General features: G+C 40.3%; 2 protein-coding genes across 3 annotated transcripts; one reads left to right on the top strand and one right to left on the bottom strand.

The window, feature by feature from the left end:
- The first annotated feature begins 188 nt into the window (after positions 1 to 188).
- On the top strand, positions 189 to 6,406 carry LOC105101700 (beta-2-microglobulin). The gene is made up of 4 exons (XM_031453162.2): positions 189 to 339; positions 3,457 to 3,732; positions 4,264 to 4,291; positions 5,252 to 6,406. The coding sequence occupies exons 1-3, from the start codon at positions 273 to 275 to the stop codon at positions 4,275 to 4,277; spliced, it is 357 nt and encodes a 118-aa protein (XP_031309022.1). The 5' UTR covers positions 189 to 272; the 3' UTR covers positions 4,278 to 4,291; positions 5,252 to 6,406.
- On the bottom strand, positions 1,498 to 21,508 carry LOC116153459 (spatacsin). 2 transcript variants are annotated; one of them, XM_064485645.1, is made up of 5 exons: positions 21,368 to 21,508; positions 11,738 to 11,875; positions 11,087 to 11,535; positions 9,866 to 10,011; positions 1,498 to 1,556 (listed from the first exon to the last, which is right to left on the bottom strand). In XM_064485645.1, exons 2-5 carry the CDS (start codon positions 11,770 to 11,772, stop codon positions 1,533 to 1,535), a joined length of 654 nt encoding a protein of 217 aa, XP_064341715.1. In that variant the 5' UTR covers positions 11,773 to 11,875; positions 21,368 to 21,508; the 3' UTR covers positions 1,498 to 1,532. The 2 variants fall into 2 exon arrangements, with proteins under 2 accessions (XP_064341715.1, XP_031309017.2); XM_031453157.2 differs by lacking the exon at positions 1,498 to 1,556 and having other exon boundaries at positions 7,564 to 10,011.
- Positions 21,509 to 22,177: the final 669 nt, after the last annotated feature.

Here is a 22,177-nt window from a genome sequence, read left to right as displayed (position 1 = left end):
CCGAGCTTGGGCGCGCACCCCAGGTTGGGTGGGGGCCTATGTACAGACAGCGAATTGCCCGGTCCAACCCATGCCTTCATAAAGATCACAAGACTAATCAGAAAACGAAACTGAAAACGGGGAAGTCCCTTGTCTAACCTGCTCTGGCATCGCTCGCTAGGAGACGGGTGACGGCTGCGCGGGCAGGGTTCTGATTGGCGGCGAGAACGCGCAATATAAATGCGAGCGCGGAACCCGGCGCTCACTCTGCCGCCCGCGCTGCTGCTGTAGCGATGGCTCGTCTGGTGCCCTTGGTCCTGCTCGGACTGCTCTCGCTGTCCAGCCTGGACGCCATCCAGCGTAAGTTTCCCCTCCTCCCTTTCCCTCCAGCCCATCGGGTCCCACCCAACCCATTTGGCACTATTGGCACTAACTCTGTACACCTCGGTTCCGCTCCCCGAGGTTTCCTTCCCGGCTTGGTGCACTACCCCCGGGCTTGTCTTGGGATGGGGAAGCGGTTGGCTGGCCGAGGAGTGGGGACGGGGTGAGAGGCCGGGAGGCCAGCTGCTCTGGGACGGGGGCTGGTGGTTGAAACCTCTGGGAGGCTCGAGCCGGGTGGGTCCAGACAGTTTCCGGGTGTTGACACGCTTCAGAGCAACCGAGGTGGGGGAGGGGTTCTCTTCCGCTCCTTCGCGGGACCTTTGGCTCAGGGCACAGCTGGAGCCGAGGGCTTGTAGGCGGGCCCCAAAGGCGAGGGTTTGGGGGCTGTGAATGCGTGGAGACAACACCTGGGCTTTGGGGGAGGCACTGTCGGGGTAAGTTAGTCCCGAGCAACTCCGCCTAGTTAGGAGCCTGAGGGCCTCGAGCTTACCCCAGGCTTACGCCAGGTTCTCCTGCCCTCGGTTCTCTCCCCAAACATGGGCCCAAACCACGGCGACGAATCCCCACCGGAAATTTGTGGAATGCCTTGAGGTGTCTACAAAGCGCTTCACATCGTTAATTCTCTTGTTCCCATTACATGTCGCTTTTAATAATTATCATAAGAACTACTCGTTATTGACAGCTCACTGTGTGCGGGGGACGCTCTGCGCTATATGCCATTTAACTGTGAAATGCGTCTAGGTTGTAAACACGGTGCCTTATTAATAGCGTGTCACAGATGAGGAAACTGAGGCACGAAGAGTTGAAGTAACATAATCACACAGGGGGTAAACGGCAGACAATGGAGCCTGACCAGAGTTTGGAGAGGGTGTGCGCCCTTTGTTGTCTCTAATCTGTGCGTTTTTCAGAACCGCGTCCCTACCTTCTGGGGTGAGATTCTTGGGAGCAAGCTGGGTGGTCATGGGCCCCTGTTGCCTTTTCTTCACAGAGGCCTTCCTCTTTGGCTCCTTGCCTGGTTCTTTCCAAGATGAACTGAGTCTCTACTTTCAGTTTTGAATAAGAGAAAGCTTGTAAAACTAGAGATGAGTAATTAACATGCTTACCCACGCAGTCTGTCGGGGACACTGTGGATCTTGAGCACGTTCTAAATACCCCCGCAATATATGGCACCCTCAGATTTTTCTCTCACAAAGCCTCTGTGAAGCAGGTTTGAACATAGAAAAAACGGAATTTAATTTAAAATTTATTTACAAAATAAAGCATAATGTAGCATCACTATTACTGGTATTTGATGGTGACTATAAAAGTTTTCCAAAAAAATAACAAGCTAGCATTGAAAACTACCTTATTTTGAAAGTTTCCGAAGTAATACACGCCTAGAAGATAGGAAGATACACAAGACCATGTCTGGGAGACATACAAGAATTGCGGATTGCCTTTGAGGGTCTATTTTCTCCTCTTTTCCCTGTGTGAGTTTTATTTCTGGGCGGGCATAAATTAATTTTTCAGTTAAGTTACAGAAACTCAAATAACTCCCTTAGTCACAGAACCAGTACCTGGCTGCAGCCAGATTCAAACCCAGGCATATATAATGCTCCTTTTGCTCTTGGAAGAGATTACTGTGATATTCTTGCAAAAACTCGCCTGTCCCTCAAAGAGAATTTCAGGCTGAATGGACCTGTGCTTTAACTCCTGGGGCATTTATGTTTGAATTATCAGAAGTGCAAATGCAAAGAGCTTTCTATATATCTTCATTTTTAAGCTTATTTTTAAAAAGTAGGGTTCATTGGGATTCTCAGTCCAGTTCTTGGTGGGACTGGTGACTTACTGGTGATGATAGGATGTTTCTAGACAGATACGTATGGTCAGAGTGGCCTGGTACTCCTCCTAACCCCACCACCTCCCAGACATGGAGGAGGAGCTGCCCTTTATAACCATGTACCTTGAAGGTGTTTCTATTTAAAGGTGGATTATACACAAGTCAGTATGTATATTTAGTAGCAGTAACACTTATCTTCACTTTGGAAGAAAAATACAGAAATACAGCTTATAACATTTTCTTTCCACATCCCTGAGGATGGTCTAGTCATGCATCCCATTTTGGAAGCCACTGTTCTGTAGCATTATGTGTACTCTCAACCTGGCAGATTATGGCAATCATGTGAGAGCGCTAATTAGAAATAGGAATCCCATTCTCACATGCACTACTCCCCTTGGTCCTAATGGAGAGTAAGTTGTCTCCCATTTGCCACAGTCCTCACTCTTCCCTCTTATCTTACCCAGCCCAACTACTTCATTTAAGGTATCTGCCATCTTCTGTAGACTTTTCAGTTTTGTGTCTTTGTTTTTGAGCTCATGAAATGAGGTACACAATCGGATAGGGGTTTGGTGTATAAACTCGGGGCAGGATAAAGAGGCTGTGTTTTGTAGGAACGTACTTTGAATTGACTCTCAGGTCTCTGAACAAGGAGGTAATAATAATAGTACCGTACACTTGCAGAGAAATGCTGTGTGCCAGGCACTGCACGAGGTACTTAATACATATTGAGAGGTCTGATGGGTGTGGATCTAGGCAGGAGCCAAAAATAGAAAGGCGTAAACATAAAAAAAAAATGGATGGGGCTGGAACGGGGTACAATAATGTGAGTTGTTTGATATGGTTATTATGGAAGCTGTGCGAAGTGAGAAATGCAGCTTGACAAGTAGAGTGGAGCCAAATCATGTAAACTCATGTGTGATAAAGAATTCTGTGGGGGCTGAGAAGCCATGAAAAGTTCTTGAGAGCCTCCAGAGAAAGCTTCTTAAAGATTCAGCACAATGTCCAGTGACAGAAAAAGATCCCACTAGACATCTGCTAGGAAAAGCCCAAAGGCATGTGTAGGGAAATTATGTGGGCAAGATACTAAGTCATGGTTTATCCCTCAAAATCGAGGCTGCCTTTTGGAAAAGTGGAAGCTCACTGGGCCCAATTTGAAATGGAACTGGGAGAAATAGATGATCAGCTTTAAATGCTTGGTGCCCGATCTGGCTTTAGAGCAAGGCAGCCCCAAGTGAAGTACTCTGCAGTTTCATCTCTCTTTCCCTGACACTCCTCAGGTACTCCGAAGATTCAGGTTTACTCCCGTCACCCAGCGGAGAATGAGAAGCCAAATTTCTTGAACTGCTATGTGTCTGGGTTCCACCCACCACAGATTGAAATTGATTTGCTGAAGAACGGGCAGAAGATGAAAGCGGAGCAGTCTGACCTGTCTTTCAGCAAGGACTGGTCTTTCTATCTCCTGGTCCACACTAACTTCACGCCCAACGCAAGAGATGAGTACAGCTGCCGCGTGAATCACGTGACTCTCCAGGAACCCAAGATAGTTAAGTGGGGTAAGTGTTCAAGTGCTTTTCTTGGCTGCTGACAGTTGTATCTGAATTACAGCCACAGAATAAAGCTGCTTTGATATAAAAATATCTGCATCCTAGGAGGATCAGTGAATGTTAGTAAAGCTCTGATTGGTGGCACCTTCTGAGAGACCTCTGCACAGCATGGTCCTTGAGACAGTGCTTTCCCTGCAGCAAGAGCAGGGAGCAGAAGCAGCACTTGCACAAATGCACACACCCTCTGAACTGTTCTTCCCTTGTGGCCTCCTTGGGCTTTCCTGACAGCCTCAGGGATACTTAGCACCAAGGAGAGTCCCAGGGAGGCACAGGCCTTTGTTAGGGTAGCACTGTCCAATCCTGGACTCCTGTGGAACTCTCTGGCTGGGGGAAGATCTGAGGCTAGCAGGCAAGGTTAGGTCCTACCAGGTTGTTCTTAACAAGACATTCATGGGCAGGGACGGAGGGCTCTTCTGCTTGCCTTATTTAAAGGTAAAACTTACTGATTTTCTTCTTCTTTCTCCCTTTTCTTTTTTATAGATCGAGACCAGTAAGCAGCAGCATGGAGGTGGGTTTCTAGCCTTTCTAGCCTTAAGAAAATCCTCTTTAATTTCACTATCCTGGGGACTGATACTGACAGCTGTAATATGACCACCCTCATTGTCTGGAGGACATTAATGAGGGTAGCAATTCAGCAGGCAAGAAGAAACTCATGGGGTCACATTCCTTCTGTGGAGTGGCATGAGGAAGGTGTGTGGCTCTGACCCTCTAAAGGGAGGACAGAGGAGCTGCAGGTGTGGCTGACAGGACGGAGGCAGCGGTTACCCATGGCACCTGCAAGAGTTTGCTCTTTTTTCTGCTATTTCTACATTGGGCATCTCTGGGCCTTCGAAAGTGAACTGTCCCTTCCTCTGCGTGGCAGTTGCTTTATTATTCAGCCAGAAGAGAGGAGTGACATGGCTCTGTAGACATACCGTTCCTTTGTGTGTGGGCAGTGTATTTGCCTCTATAGCTCACAGTCCAATAGAGGAGAGAAATGGAAGCTGATTGTTGTAACTCAGTGTAAACATTCTATGACAGATGTAGCTTGCAAGGAGCTCTAGCAGCATGAATCAGGGAGGAACTGGACTTCTCTGCATCTTCAGTTGGAGTCCAGAGGCAGAAAATCCAGCTTTTCTGGGAAATTCTTCTCAAATTTCCTTTACATTCTAGCCTGGAAATTAATTTGAGAAAGCATCAGAGAGTTTGAGTGACCTGCTCAGAGTCACACAGTTACTCTAAGTCATAGAGCCAGGATCTGAACCTTAATACCAGCGTTCTTTCCTCTAAGGTTGTGGGAGAACCAATGGGATAAGCCACTGGGGTAAATATTTGGAGATGGTCTTTTTAATGGATCTGGTAAATTGTCTGCAGCTACTTCTTTTACCAACAGTGATATATACAGCACAAGTTAGATAAGTTTGGTGGTGCTATGTGTAATCCAAATAAAATAAATGTATTTGCTAATATTCCTTTTTATCCTTTTTAGGTTTGAAGATGTCTCATTTGGATTGGACTAATTCCAAATTCTGTTTTCTTGCTTTTTAATACTAATATACTTTCAGGCTTTATACACATAAATCAGGCATTATATTGATGTTATCACAAATACCACTTTATGTCTCCATGTTTGACTTGGGACGCTGGTAGCTTAGAGGTGTAGAGGAGGGAATTCCATGTATAACATCAACATCTGCATCAAATCTGAACTCTTCTGTCTCTTCTGCACACAAAACTGGATAATATGATAGTTATGCATGTTTAGAGGAAACCTTCAATTTATAATTATGCTTAGAATTTTGGGAAAATTTTTAAAGATATTTATCAGAATTATGGAAATTTGTGATAGTGGGTGAAACATTCTGCCATATAAAATTCATATTTACCTCTTACATGTGTCAGAGTGCAATATGGTTGTGTCTATGTTGATTATATTTTTGTTTCACTAAAAAAAATGGTAAAACACGTTCAGCTTCTCAGAGGAACAATAGCTAACTTCTCAATGTCAGTGGGATCCAGAACACAGTAGAAAGTGATCATGAATGTGGTGAAACAACTGCCTGCCTAGAATTCCATGCACAACAAAAATATCTTTCAAAAATGACTGCAAATTGACACTTTAGATGAAAACTGAGATCAGCACCAGTCAGATCCTCATTAAAGGAGATTCTAAATGATACACCTTACGCAGAGGGAAGGCCTACAATGTGAGAAGTGAAGAGCAAGGGAAATGTATCAATTCTGTGTAAAAAGAAAGAAGCCTGAATACTTAAGTATAATGAATGCCAATGTAGTAAAAAACAAACAAACAAAACACCCAGAACAATTATGTAAGTATAGAAAGAGCAAGTGATGTTAAAGCATTCAGTGGACTTCTGTTACCCAGAAGGGTAAAGTTATAAACTTTTTTGGTAATTTAAACATGTACATTATATTTCCTAGGGTATCCTCTTAAAAAAACATAAACTGAATATTTACTGTCTAACTAGTAGAGGGCACAGGAGCTTCTGGAGTGCTAGTAATGTTTTATTTTTTGCCCTGAATGATGGTTACAAGAAATTTTGCTTTGTAATTATTCGTTAAATGATATGTACTTCACATTTTAAAATAATGTTATATTTCATAATAAAAATAATAAAATTGATTCATGTGGTTTAACTACAGTAACAGATTAAAGGAAATGGTTCATATGATTATCTCAATATATTTAGAATAAGTGTTCAGTAAAATTCAACATCCACTTATGATTTAAAAAACCTCATAGCTGGGGAAAAATGGGAATTTACTTAGATATAAAGGTTTTCTTAACATACATAAATAGACACACATTAATAGAGAGATATTACAGGTATTTTACAGGTAAGATCAGAAATAATATAAGGATGCCCATTGCTATTTCTGGGTGATATTATACTAGAGGTCCCTGCAGAAAATTAAGACATGGAAAAAAAGTAAAGAGAATAAAGTTTTGAAGAGAAGAAACAAAATTGTATTAATTTGATGTCACATATAGATTAACTATATAGAAACCTCAATAAAATCTAAAAAATTATTAGAATTAATAAGCATTTAACAAATTTGCTGAACAAAAATATCAACATATAAAAGTTAAGTATTTCTTTATACTGGTAACAAATGTAAACTAAAAATATATAATCTATAATAGCAATATACATGGTATTCAAATATGTAAAAATATACTATGTATATTCAAATATATAGTATTTAAATATACATATATACAGATTTAAATATATACAGCATTTAAATGTAAATATACACACCAAACATAAAGCTAACAAAAGATGTCAAGCTTTTACAGGAAAAATGATAAAAATTACAATGTTTTATTGAAAGAAATCAATGAAAACTTTAAAAAATGGGGAGAGTGTGTTTATAGATAGTAAGATTAAATATCCTAAAGATATCAATTCTTCCCTACTTGATATATAGGGAAGTTAAAAATTTGAATAGTTTTTCATGAAACTTGACAAGCTGATCCTAAAATATGGAAGAGGTTTAGGGAGGGAGAATGACAGATACTACTGAAGAATAATAAAATGAGAGATTTATAATTAAAACAGAATGGAAATGGCCCAGGGATGGACAAAGACCAAAGGAACAGCGTACAGCCCAGAGACAAACTCACGCATATATACATACACGAGACATTTCAGATCAGTGGTAAAGGAAGGACTTTTTTTTAAAAAAAAAGATGCTGAGACAAATTATCAATATGTAGGGGAAAAGTAGGTCCCTACCTCACCCTGTGCAAAAATACAAGCTCCAACGAAAAAGGACTTACATGCAAAACTCAAAAATTTTAATCATAGGAAAAAATATAAAACCATTTTTATGACCTCAACATAGGAGAAATCACAAATTACATTCATAAAGCAAAGAACTGATTAATGAAACTAATTAAAATTTAGAACTACGTTAAATTAAGAACCCCCATGACAGTAAAAAGACTAGCCACAGATTAGAATATATTCATCACACCTCTAACAAAGGATAGGTATCTAAAATATATGAAACACTACAGACCACTAAGAAAAAGGCAAACACCACTGGAGAAAAAAAGGCAAAAGACTTGAACAGTCACTTTACAAAAATAAGCCACATGTATATATATGTACGGTGTTCAACATTAAAGCAAGTTAAAATCCATCATACTATCAGATTGCCAAAATATCTGGATATGCCAAGTGTTGCCAAACATAACACAATTAGAAATGATTACATTGCTGGTGAGACCATAAACTAATAAAAGAGCTTTGGAAAACTAGAGTACTCTAGTAAAGTTAAACATGCACATGCGCTATGACCCAGCAATTCTACCACTACCAAGAAAACTCTCCCAAACGTGCTACAATAGATGTGTAAGAAACTATTTACTGCAACACTGTTTACATCAGCAAACAACTGGAAACAATCTAAAGTTGGATAAATAAGACATATTCAGATAATGGAATGCTATACAGGGGTAAAACTGAACAAACTGTAGTTATAAAATTTAACATGGATGAATTACAAAAAAATTTTGAATGAAAAAAAAACCCCAGCAAGCCCCCCCCCCCCAAATATATGTACAGTAGCTAAAACTAAATAGCATTATTTGAGTATATCTTTATATGGAGTAAGAAAAAGAAAAGCAAGGGAATGGTATAAATTTTCGGAATGGTAGTTAACTCTGAGGCTGGGGGAGTTAAGGGAACAGGACTGGGATGGACACATGCAACAGGAGGGGTGCACATTCAAAGATAATCGAGTTCTTGCCTGGATGGTGGGAATAAGGGTATGTGTTTTATTATTGTTGTTGTTATCACTTAAATCATACATATTCATCATTTGTATATGGGGGAGACTAAGGCCAGAAAATGCAGTATATTCCACACAAGCTTAATTAAACTCACTACATAGACACACACACACACACACACACACACACACACATACACATACTGTGTAAGGCACAGGCTATGTAGTCACACTGCCTGGGTTCAAACATCTAGTGCTACCACGTACTGCCCAAGTATAGCTAAATTAGAATAAAATTCCTAACCTCTCTCTGTTTCCTCATCTATAAAATGGAAATAATATTTACCTATAAAATGGATAAGAATATTAGTAATACCTGATTATTAACATTGATAAATAGGGAAAAACAACTATAAGGAAATAACCCTAAGAGTAAACAATATCACTTTGGGTAATAGATTTATGAGTGATAAATTTTCTTTCTTTCCCTATTACTACATTTTCTAAAATGATATTCTGTAGTATATAAAGATAAGTTTTCCAACAAGTGGTGCTAGAACAACTGAATATCCACATGCAAAAGAATGAGGTTGGGTCCCTTCCACTTATCATACACAAAAATTAATCAGAGTGCATCAAAGATCTAAATGTAAGAGCTAAAGCTATAAAACCCTTGTAAAAGTAAATCTTTGTGACCTAAGAATAGGCACTGGTTTCTTAGCTAGGACACCATAAGCACAAGTAACCAAAAAGAAAAAGAGAGGAAACCAACTAAATCAAAATTAAAAACTTTTGTATTTCAAAGGTCACCATGGAGAAGGTGAAAAGGCAACCCATAGAACAGGAGAAAATACTTGCAAATTATGTTCCTCGTAAGGGTCGTATCCAGAATGTATAAAGAACTCTCATGTGGTTATTTTAGCACAATTTAGATAATGCATATCTGTAAACTATAAAATGCTATATAAATTCCATTCTGACACTACTACAGCTGGATTAGAAGTGTGGGGACTGCAAAGTGGGAATAAGGGATCATTCCTGTTTCAGGTTCCCACAGCTTGTTTCCACATCATTTCTTCTCCTCAGCTTATTGTTGCTTCAGTGCTTGTAACTTTCTCTTTTTTAAATAGTAGTTATTGTAACCTTATATCTTTTAATGTCAAAAACGAAAAACTGCTAAGCAGGATTAGGGTAATGAAATAGCCAACAATAAGCAAATGGATGATCTTTTGGTGCAAGGTTAAATAAATTCTCCCAGTTGTACCGACTACAATAATCTGTAGTCAGAGTATAGGACAGAAGGATTATCAAGCAGAATTCTCCAGACATTTAACTCCGTTACCTCTAGGGCGTGCATGGGGATGGAGCACCGCCCCCAACCATTCAGATGGCAAAGAGAATCCACAGTTCTGGCGCTTCCATGGATCATTAGTCGATTTAAAAACTCCTCTTGGGTCAGACCAAACAAAATCAGACAGAGTCCATTTTCTATAAGAAAAACAAAAGTTGACTTTAGTAAATTATTAGGACGTAGGTTTTAGGATTATGACAGGAATTAATCTCTAATTGTGCAATACTTCAGCACTGTAAGTATAAATAGATTTATTGGGTACCAGTAACTATTATGACATTAATTAATAAATTCATCATGATTTTTTCAAAGAAGAGCTTTATCTTTTAAACACTAACCACAAGGCAAATTCTCATAGGAACAATGTATCCTATGACTAGCAGGAAACCTCTCTTTGCTACTTTGTACTGTCTTGTACTATCAATACTTGGAACTTGTAACTATTGAGATGTCACATTTCTGGTTTACTAAAATGAAACATTAATAGCATGCTCTTGACACATAGAAATACATGATTACCAAAATCAGGACACTGAAGAAGAAACACATGGTTAGTTCAATCAGAACTCAGTAGCTCTGTAGGAGGTTATGGCATGGTTATGCTGAACCAATGCGCATCTGACACATCAAACCCAAATGCCTACAGGCAAAACAGGTGGTGAGAGAAGTGCAAGAAAACCAAACCTGAAAGAAAGCAGCCCATCTAGGAGCACTGAAATTCAGCTCCAACCCATCAATTACTATGCAGGAATGAGGGCCAGTGTTGCCAGATATTCTAATTTTACAGTAATAACTGGAAATACAGATTTTGTCTGAAACCCTCTAATTTTACAGGCTTGTGAGACACAAATCTCTTTTTTAAAAGCCTACATAGCGCAAGCCAAGCAAATCCAAACTCATATGGCCTATGAGCTGCCAGCTTACGAACTCTGTACAAACCAAAGTCCTGTGAAGACTCCCTGGGTTAAAACCAACTCTTCTTAGACTTAAACTTTTTCTGACTCAGTATCTTAGTACTTAGCTGAGCAGAAATAACCTTAATTAAAAATCAAACATATGAGGCAACATTACCAACGTTAACACCAAATTTCCTCCATAAAACACTACACTTAGAGGAGTGAGTAGGCACTACATCACCCGGGCAGCAGTAGTAAAACAGGTAAGAGAGGTGCTCTCGGCGATGGATTCCAACCTGACGCAAGACGTTCTCACCTGTCAAAACGAGGCACAGCTGCTGGTCTCCATCACTGTCTACAGGGATGCATTTTTTGCCCAGGGAAAAACACTGCATGGCCTGGGTCTCCAAATCCCAGAGGGCAATGGAACAGCCCGTCCTTTCTACTGACCAAGTAAACAGTGCAGTGAATCCTGTCACAGACACACATGCGAGCTCAAGGGGCTCCTCCTGCTCACTGATGTGCATTCTTTTCCATAATCTTCCTGGATCCCTGGTCTTGGCGGGACTTTTCCATGGAAAACTGTACTGCCTGTGCGGCAGGCCTTGGGGAATGAAGGCCCAGCTTGGCACACTGGCACTCTGGTCACCAGATTCGGGGGACTCCAAGTGCAGAATATCCTGGAACCATGGAGCACAACAGGAAGCCTCCAGTTTGGAGCTCTTTATGCTTTCATTCAGTGATGACAGCTGGGCTTTCCAAGACCTGGAAGATAGGACAGAACTCACATCTGTTACAGTGAAGGGCACTAAGTAAAGCACTAAACCAGGGCAAAGACGCACTTAAGAAAATAAACATGTCTATCCCTGAAAAGACCTTTAGTGAAAAGGTATTGTGTCAGAATGACAAAATAATTAATAATCATAATCATAATAATAAAGTAAATCCAAAAAGGAGGTTTCTGTACCTATCAACTTGGAAGGAAAACTTGGTCAGTTTCATGTTGTAGTCAGAATTAACAGGATCATCTTCATCTATGCCTTCAGGGCCTTCAACAGGAACGTCTTCTAGAGATCTTTCACACAGTAGGTGTCCTGGGTATTGCCTATGTTTTAAAATAATAGCAATGGCCAAAAACCGATGATCAACCCCAAACCCGCGTTCCTGTTGAAAATGGGGGTGGGGGCGTGTAAGGGGTGGAGGTATCACAGAGTAGGAAGAGTCCAGACAATAAGCTTCCCTGACCTGGACTTCTTATCTCCATTGCTTAGGGCAGAGTGATAAAGTCAACCTTGAGAATATGACCGATTTGCACCTATGTGTGGAGATGGATGCTAACTAGATTTATTGTAGTGATCACTGTGCAATATGCACATATATTGAATCATTACGTACTCACCTGAAACTAATATCATATGTCAATAGCTCAATTAAAAATAATCTGAATGTTAAGGGCAGTTAGCTTTATAAAGAGATAAGACCATTTATTGTATTACTATAATGCAGATGTTATGCTGAAAACTTTATATAAACTAACTTATCTGAGCCTTTCAACAACCTCCTGAGGTAAATGTAAGCCGCTTTTGCAGATATGGAAACTAAGACACACAGAAACAGACCAGCTGTTTCTGTCTACCTGACCATAAACCCCAGGTTCTTAATTACCCACCATACCACTAACACAAAGTTTAAGACTTAGCTTGAGACAAGGAGAATGAGTAAGGACTAGAAAAGCAAAGTATGAATGCAGGCATAGATGGAGAGTGCATGTGGAAATAGGGCTGTCACTTTTCAGAAGCACAAAGAAGACTGGGATGGCCAAAACACAGGGAATGAGAAACGTGGCAGTGTGAGATGAGGCTGGAGAAGTTAGCAGAGACAGTTGGGGGTGGGCTTTATGGAGTTTCAGCTTTTATATGGTGGTGGTGGTCAGGGGAGTGTGCCAGTGGGAAGGAAGATAAATTATGGTTTAAGCACAGAAGCCATCTGATTAGAAGCAGAAGAGTAGATGGCGGGAGAAAGGGAGCACGTAACCCCCCTGAGCACTTAGTTAAATTATGAACTATTAATCCTTTTGACAATTTGAAGGTAACAGGTTGATATTCATTTGTCAAGGAGATGATGAAAAGAAGTTAGAGAAGGGAAGGTGACAATAAAGAAAGATGACCCATGGAGAAGGAAGTTCCTCCACCAACAAGATACAGATCCTGTCCCCAGACTTCATACTTGGCTATAGTCTGATAAGATGTGCATTCTAGCATCACCCTTCTGGCTGCCCTACAGAAGATGGATGTGAGGAGAGAAGAACAGACATGTGAGACCAAGGTCGGGGCTGTTAAGCTAGTTCAGGTAAGTGATGAAAGCGGCATGGATCACAGTGATGACAGCGGAGTTAAGTGGACAATACAAGAAACACTGAAGAGGTAGAATGGCTTGGACCTGGTGATTAACTGGATGTGGATCTAATACTTAAAAGAGGTTGGAGATGTAGATGAGAGAGGAAAGGGAGACCAGTCCCTGAGAAGGAGGGAAGGAATGGGATCCAGAGCACACACAAGGGAATCCCGCCACTGTAACAGCAGGGAAGCTGGAGAAGATGAGTCAGGAAAGTAGGTTTGCAAATTTAAGGTGAGAAACTGAACGAGCTCCCATTAGATGGTTCTACTTCATTTATAAAGTAGGAGGTAAAATCATCCAAGAACAGCTGGGGAGAAAGAGATAAATAGAGATTTGAGGAAAATGGAGGTTTAAAAACACTGTTGTAAAGAACGGACTCATGAAAAATCATTGCAAAATCTCCAGGCAACACGAGAGACCACTGAAAGTAGTGAGTGTGAACTTATAGTGCTATTCATTTTCCTTTGCAGTTTTCTCACAAGTGCTCAGTTACTTGGGTGCAGGGACTAAAAAGGCAGGTAAAAATAAAAAAAAAGATTTGTCAGACCAATTGGTACCATAGGGCAGGAGCAGGAGTTAGAGTTCATTCAAGAAAGTGACTAAAATGATGTGTCACAGCATCTATGCTGCAAAAGGAGGGATGTGAAGAAAGAAGGGACCCCTCTCTTCACTTGTAAAGTCAAGAAATTGGAAATTCCATTAAGTTTAGATGACAGAAGTGTGGGTACTTGAGTAAGCAAACTGTGGTCAGAGTGGGTTGTGTAGAATAGTGATTCAGGAGAGGAGCAGTTTCATATAATGACAAAGCCCTGTATATGACTATGGGAATAGACTGGGAAGTTGAATTGGAAGGAAAACTCACAGTGGTAAACTGAACAAACAAACCACGAGGAACTTGCATGGGGCTTACAGATTCTGCAGGAAACACACACAAAAAATTAGAGAAATAATACAAGACTATACAATTAAGTGCTAAACTGTAGTGCAAAGCAGAAGTGCTACACAAGTTCAAAGAGGAGGAAAATAAAGATAAGTATAAATTTACAACTAGAAGAGATTTAATAAGGAAAGGCTTCATGAAAGAGATAGATCTCAAAGGATGAACAGGATTTGATAAAATGAAAAGGGGGTGTCATTCTGTATCCAGGGAAAGAAGAACCAGGGTCAGGAGGCAGGAAAGATAAAAACACTTTTATATTTCAGAGCACACTTAGAAAATAAAACATGCAGTCAACTCCAGACAAGTTATACTAATCAAAGAGCATTCATTTAAAATAATCAACAAATAGAGATCACTTTATTTAGTTGACAGGACAGATCCCTAAATTCACTGCCTGGAACAGAACAGAACCTTTTCATTGGCTGATGTTACAGGGGCTCAGTTCAATGAAATTTGTTCAAAGGAATGTGCCTGCTGCTCTCCTCAGAGTTATCCTGAGGTGTTGCAAAAACAACCAGAGGAATAGAACCCTACACTCAAGGATCAGAGTAGCTGAGTAGTCTTTTCTCCCTTCTGACCTGTCAAATCGTTTTCCAAGGAAGATGACTAGGAGGTAACTCTACACATACAGGGTATGCTTTAGTCAGCAAACATGGCCCACTGATACACAAGCACACAATCTGAAAATGTGTTATGTACCCTGCTTAAAAAAAAAAAAAGGTGAAAAGGACATTTAAAACAAAGGAAAAGATTACAGGAATAAGTTCTGGCTGATATGTGAAGATGAAATTAACCATTTTTTTGGTGATCCAAATAATAAGCAATAAACCCATCAAAGTGCATCCCAGTTACTCAAGGATTTGTTTATTTCATTAATGTTAAGTTAGAACCAAAAGTAATAATGGTTTGCAATGGCCCTAAAAAGTGAAAGTCATAAATGTAGACTGCTTTATTTTTTAAACAAGCAATTTTGGGGTGGAGGATATAGCTTAGTGGTAGAGTGCATGCACGAGGTCTTGGGTTCAATCCCCAGTACCTCCACTAAAATAAAGTAAATAAATGAATGAACCTAATTACTTCCTCTCCACTCCCAAAAAGCAAAACAAAACAACAAAAAATAAGCAAGTTGCGATGAACAGGCTGCTGTATTTTTGTGTGCACACTCACATACACACCTATTCCTCTCAAACATAAAAAAAAGTCAGAAGTAAGTAGAAGCTCTAAGTCAAAAAGGAACACAAAGAGCACTCAGTTTTACTTAGAAAGCCGCAAGTGTGGGCCCTCCAAGGCAAACACCTGATGAAATCTTCTCAGTTAGACAAAATTAGGTTAAATACGTTGTCAAAGTCCTTTAAGAGAAAAGTGATCCCTAAGGCAGTCACCCTGTGCCACATAAGAAGCAAGTCTAACACATGGTAAATATGTACATGTAGGAAAATAGCTGATTAAGTTCATGAATGTATTTTTCCCTGAACGTTTTACTGAAAAACTGACCATTCTGCCTATACTCCAGTCCTTATAGCTAGAAGCCTAAAAAGTCTCATCTTTTTGGTATTCTCCTCCCTCTCAATCAACATCTTTACATCCAAGGACACAGATACTGCCTACACTACTCAGCACAAAAAGAATTCCTCTGCAGAGCTGCGTGTCAATAATCCTGTCCACTGCCTGTGCAGGCAAGGGTAATGTGAAACAGTTGAGTAACCTAATCTCAGCATCTCTTTCAGGAAATATAACATGTAGGAGGATATACTTGTTGATGAACAATAACGATGTGTTACTATGAAATGACAGAATTCTCAGAGATAATAAGGGAATACCTATAAAACAAAAGGATATTATATCAAACTCAATGGTCACAGGTTTACAGTTGGTAAATTTTATTCTGTTAACATCACACAAGCAGGTAAAAGAAAAGGGAAACAGCACTTAATCCAACTCTAGACGGTTATTGTTCACAATCACCTAAGCAAATGGTCATTATCCACGGGGATATGAGAAGATAGCAGACCTTTCACATCTAGAGCCGAGTCTCGTATTTATTATGTACCTCATATATCAGTATAGTGTTCCATGTACATGATTTACAGATAAACTCATAGGTGTTGTGGTTCAGAATTTTTTTTTTTAAGGAAAGGGACTCACTATCAAAAAATTGATGATTTCTGCTCTAGAGGTGACACCAGCACCATCATCAAGGAGCTTATGTGAAGAGCAGAGCAGGGGGCCCACCCTGGTCCACTGAGTGAGCCCCTCTAGGGGTGGGGGCATGGTACTGGTGTTCAACAGGCTCTCCAGGTGGTCCTGGTGCTCACTAGAGAAGCAGTGCAGGAAGGAGAGAGAACATTCCTTGACATGTTCTTGCCAGCGAAAGCACCTGGAGGCCAGCTGTGGAAAGAGAAGAGCCTCCCAGTTGTGCTACCTGATTCTGAAGCACCACAGTGACTGGACGCTCCGAGGAGCCAGGTGGTAGCAGGACGAGTCCCTGAAGCCCTTGGAGGAGTTCGTGGAAGGTCAGGTGACTGATACATTTGCCCAGAGGTTTGAATAACATTTGTAGGGCCTGCAAGGAGGTCAGTAAGCACCTCTCTCGGGCTCCTGGACAACTTCACCTTCATCCTCCTTCCTTGCTGACCTGCCTCTGGCCCCTTCCTGGTCAGGTTACCCACCAGGCCTGTCACCACTGGATGGAGTCCATCATCTCTAACCCTGGTCCTTCGATACTTGTTCTAGGAGGTCTTTCCTAAGCCAAGTAGCTATGGGGCTCAATACTTCTCAGGGTCTTATCTCTGCAAACCTCCACAGTACACTCACATCTGTGCTTGTGGGTTTGCCTTGGTTTATTGTGCCTGAAGATGATCAGCTGTTCCCTTAGTACTTTGTTCTCTAAGCCCCTCACCTGAGGGTGGCAGGGTGGGCCTACCCATGCTCTCCAAAACCAGAGTTAGCTGATGGCATGAAGACCATCAGCAGCTTAAAGTACAGAGATAGCACTATTGTCAATGGGCCTCTAGGCCAGTGCTATACTTGGGAGAATTTATGCAGCAGCTTTAATATCTTCTCTCTTGTTTTGTATATATACATATATTTATTGAAGTATAGTCAGTTTACAATGTTGTGTCAATTTCTGGTGTACAGCTTAATGCTTCAGTTATATATGAACATACATATATTTGTTTTCATATTCTTCTTCACCATAAGTTACTACAACATATTGAATATAGTTCAATGTGCTGTACAACATGAACTTGTTTATCTCCTATATATATATATATTAGTATCTGCAAATCTCGAACTTCCAATTTACCCCTTTCTACCTCCTCCCTGCTCCCCATAACCATAAGTTTATAGTCTGTGTCTGTGAGTCTGTTTCTGTTTTGTAAATAAGTTCATTTGTCTTTTTTTAAGATTCTACATATGAGTATTATTCATTTATTTATTATTTTTATTTTTTACTTAACTGACGTAATGGGATGGAACCCATGATCTCGTGCAGGCTAGGCATGAGCTCTACCACTGAGCTATACCCTCCCCCCATTTTGAAAATTTTTAATCCTATACAAAGTTGAGAGAATGATAAAATTAACTTCTATGTATCCTTCACTTAGCAGTTGATAACATTTTGCATAGCAATATTTTAAAAATAAACTCCTCTGCTACATCAGGCTGTGTTCTGTCCCCAGTGACTAGAGACTTTGGCTGACAGACTATGAACAGGAAATTCACAGAACAAGAAGCACAGATAACAAAAGTAAACATGAAAAACTGCTCAACATAACTGCCTTTAAAAATACAAGTTAAAACAAGGAGGTAAAATTTTTCCATGATGATAACCAGCTTGGGGGAGGGTGGGGGGAGATGAACACCCTCTCTTATTTAGTGGTGGAGTGTAACCTGGTATAAAGACTTCAGACGGCATTTTCATGGTGAGTAGGATGAAGTATAATAGAGGAAAAGTGGAAATGTCTCCAGTACTGGATTGGGTAAAAGTATGAAATATTCATATAATGAAATATTATGAAGTATGAAAAACTACACAGATCTCTTTTATTATAGAAATATACTGCCTATGACACCTCATTAAATAAAAAACTGTTTGTCTAATTACCTACCCCCTCAACAACAACAACAAGAGCTGTTTGCAAAGAAACATTTGGGAATGATCACATCTTTTAAAATATTTACATCCATATTTATATTTGTACATGAATAGACAAAGTCTGGGAACAAACATCAGTTCATTAGCAGTGGTTAATTTTGGTTGGTAGGATAATAGGCAATTTAAATTTTTATCTTTATTCTTACCTATATTGTGTGAACTTTTCATAATTGGTATGAATTTTATAATTAGAAAAAAATTAAGCTAAATGGAAAAGCTTCTTAAAATATCAAACAAAAAATTCCCAAAAGAAAACCACAAGGAAAAAACAAAAACAAAACCCAAGCTCTGCTAGCATCAGCATCATAGTCTAAAGGTTAAAAGTCCACATTCTTTTTCTTGGCACCAAAGTCCTTTACAGGCTCTTTCCTGGAAATAGGTTGCTTTCTTGTAATCATAATCTGTTAGAGGTATATAAGCCCGTCTCCATGAGGAAAGAATTTTCCCCAGACCAGCCCCATGACCAGCATCTAGCAAGAAGACAGTAGAGGTTTTCTGAACCTGACTGATTGTTGTGAGCACTAATGGATAGGCTGGGCCAGGCTAAGAAGAAAGAAGCCAAAGTTTTGGGGAACCTTTGTCTTGGGGAGTAAAGGATTCCTCTTCTTACTCTCATTCCCTGTTCAACACTGGCATTGGCAAGTAGAGCAGGAATGGTTTGGCCCATTGGGTCCATGGTACCGGAGAAATAGTTCAGAAATGGCAGTGCCAGCTAGGCCCATGTCACTGGGGCTGACCTAGCACAGCTGGAGCAGTGACAGGAGGGGAAGGACCAAGGCTCCTGACCCAGTCAGGCTTCAGCAAAACACCTATCCCCTAGGCTTTTGAGCTGATGATAATTCTGCCTCACACATGAGAGCACACAAAATATGCCGTGTGGTGAGATATGGGTTAACCAACAGGTAAAGCCAACAATGAAAAGGCAAACATTTATACTGAGCTAGGCTCCTAGCAACCAGGGCCCAAATGTATATGATTCTGGAACAGCACAAATGGGATTTTTTTTCTTGCTGCTGTTACAAATTACCGCAAACCTAATGATTTAAAACAATACATTTATCATCCTACAGTTCTGTAGGTCAGAAGTTCAACACAAGTCTCTTGGGCTTAAAATTAAGGCAGGGCTGCTTTCCTTTCTGGAGACTATGGGGAAATTCATATCATTGCCTTTTCCAGCTTTAGAAGTTGCCCACATTCCTTGACTCATGGCCCCTTCTTCATCTCCAAAGCCAGCACACTGCATCTCTGTGACCTCTGTCAAGGAAAGTTCTCTGCTTTTAAGGATCTATGTGGTTACACTGGGCTGACCCCAGTCATCTCTGATAAACTCTGGATCTCAACGTCCTTAACCTTAATCACACCTGGAAAGTTCTTTAGGCCATGTAAGGTTATATATTCATAGGTTCCAGGGAATAGGCTATGAACATCTTTTCTGGGTGGGGAGAGGCATTATTCTCCCTACTACAAGGTATGATATGGAGAGAAGTCTAATATTGTTAATGATAAGTAGGCAGTTTGTCTATAAGGACATGGAAAATATCTATGATATATTATGAAATGGAAATAAGCAAGTTCAGTAAACATGTACTGTTTGAATGACCTTCAATTTGTGGAAACTCCCTTGTTGCCAGTAAATGCTGAATGAATGCTCTTTGAGCCACCTCCCACCTGTCATGTCCTGGCTTCTGAGAGGAGATGGTGGAGCCCACCTCACCCATTCACACCCTCAGGGCATAGGATGGGCAGAGGGGGAGGTCCCACCTCACATTTTGCTGTCATTGGTCATTAGGTAAGTAGATTTTTGGCTAATTTGACAAATGATAAGCAGACTCATTTGTGGCAAGTTGATCTACAGCTAAAACAATAACAACAATGATAAAAAGTAAAGAAATAAGGAACAATTATCACAAAGTCACTAACCTATTTACTGGTTACTTCCTTTGAACCTTGACTGCCCCTGCTATGTGTTTGGTGGCTCCTATATATATATATATATATATATATATATATCTCCTCACATTTCCGTGTTGTTTATTTTGTTTTAAATTTCTGATTCTTTACTAAACAATTCTTCCTGGTTTCCTCACAGGCCTCTTTAAGGAGAAGAGTTTAGAAAGGTTTAGGACACCAGAGAATAGAGAGGAAAGGATCTGATGCAGGTTCAGCATAGCAGGGGACAGCCAGAATGACCACACACTCTAACTGGCCAGAGGCAAGCGTCAGCAAAGCAAGCTGGAAACTGGGAAGGTGGGGCTTAGAGGAACTTGCAAAAAGGGATAAAGGGTATTTGAAGGAAAGTCAATTTTTGATAGTGTTGCATAGAATCCAAGGTAGGACAGAAAATCAAAGTTAGAATTCTGTAGTTTTAGGTAGGTTCTGAGATGCAGACCCAAAGACCTGTGAGGGAAAAATACCCATGAAGGGAGGCTGTGCCAGTAACTTTGTCACTGGGTGTAGTATTCCCCAAAGACAGTGCCCAATCCTTATGCTCCTAGAGTGTCCTGTTGCCCCCACGCTGTCAGGAAATCTTGGTATCAGCATTTACCTAACTCCTCTCTCCATCTAAGCTGAGGACTGCTGCTACCTCTAATTCCTTTTACGCTTTTAGTGGGTGCTGAGTTCTAGACAGATAATTATAATTTTTGTGGCTATAATTTAAAAATTCTTCACTTTCCAAACTATATACAATATATACCCATGAAGGGAAAGGCAGGAAAGCTTAACAATGGTTTCCCAGGGGAGAAGAGAGATGGGAGGAGACACAGGAGGGGAACTTTACTGTCACTCTGTAGACTTATAATTTTTGCATTTTAACTACAGACATACATTCAAGTATTGGACTCATAATTTTTTTTAAAGTAGTTGAAACACTATGGTTACTACTGGGAAGAGGACTGGAAAGACATTAGGATTTTGAAGTTCTGTACTACTTGATGTTTTTATACCAAGTCTGTACAATTTCCCAATAAAAGCAATTGGAAAAGGCTGGTAGTTACACACATGCCTGTGAGGCAGAGATTCCCCACCAACCAGATATTGCAACGCTCTCAAATTTTAGTCTTCCCACATATTCTCCCTCAGTTAGTGATAACAGTACTTACCTTATCGGGATCTTGTGGGGTGTTTTCTTCCTTTACATGGTGTCTGACTTAGTAACTATCAGGAAACAAAACAACTAGCCCTTCTTTGTCCCATTTCCTTTGGGTCTGTTGCCTGTTATGTAACAGCACAAATCTGAGAAGTCAGTTAGCATGAACAACTTAGGTGGTAATTAATTAATTATTGGGCTGATTTTTAACTCCAGATTGGAATCTCTTTGGAATCTCTTTGTGGGTCATCTGGCGTCTACTTCTGCTTTGGCCTTACAGCACATTTGCCACAAAGCCTGCACTCAACTGATACTGGCTGAATTTAATGGTATTTAACACAAAAGACTGAGGATTTCCAGGCTCCAAACAGATCCAACCAAGATAGACTTCTAAGCAAGCAACCATCTTCAAACTCCACAAATTAAACCATTTTACGAGAGTTCTCCCTGGATTGTAGGATCACCATGGTTTTAGTTTTTTTCTTTATAGTTTTTAGATTGTTCCAGTTTTCTATCATGTGCATATATTACTTTATGGGCAGAAAAAAAAATAAACATGACTATAAAGAATACTACTACACATGGTGGTGCTGGTTCCTGCTTCCCTGCACCTTCTCAAATGCTTTTAATTCTTGTCCTGATCCAAGCCACCCAGTGAACCCCTTCCCATGAACCTCTTCTCAGAAGTGATTTTCTAGTGGACATTATAAGGCTTTTCAAATCAAATGTCCAGCATCTCAATCTCAGCTCAGTAGAAATGTGGACAAGTACCTTACCTCTCTGAAATTGTCTCCTTATCTGTAAAAGAAAGACCTACCTTCTG

Source organism: Camelus dromedarius, chromosome 5, assembly GCF_036321535.1.
Source record: "Camelus dromedarius isolate mCamDro1 chromosome 5, mCamDro1.pat, whole genome shotgun sequence".
NCBI classification, from domain to species: Eukaryota; Metazoa; Chordata; class Mammalia; order Artiodactyla; family Camelidae; genus Camelus; species Camelus dromedarius.
This window is presented reverse-complemented; position numbering and strand designations above follow the sequence as displayed.

Coding starts and splice junctions, on each gene's coding strand:
- LOC105101700 (XM_031453162.2), top strand. CDS start 273: ATGGCTCGTCTGGTGCCCTTGGTCCTGCTCGGACTGCTCTCGCTGTCC. Junction 340..3,456: donor CAGCCTGGACGCCATCCAGC/GTAAGTTTCCCC, acceptor GACACTCCTCAG/GTACTCCGAAGATTCAGGTT.
- LOC116153459 (XM_031453157.2), bottom strand. CDS start 11,772: ATGAAACTGACCAAGTTTTCCTTCCAAGTTGATAG. Junction 11,536..11,737: donor TTTTCCTTCCAAGTTGATAG/GTACAGAAACCT, acceptor CCTATCTTCCAG/GTCTTGGAAAGCCCAGCTGT. Junction 10,012..11,086: donor GCTGTGCCTCGTTTTGACAG/GTGAGAACGTCT, acceptor TTTTTCTTATAG/AAAATGGACTCTGTCTGATT.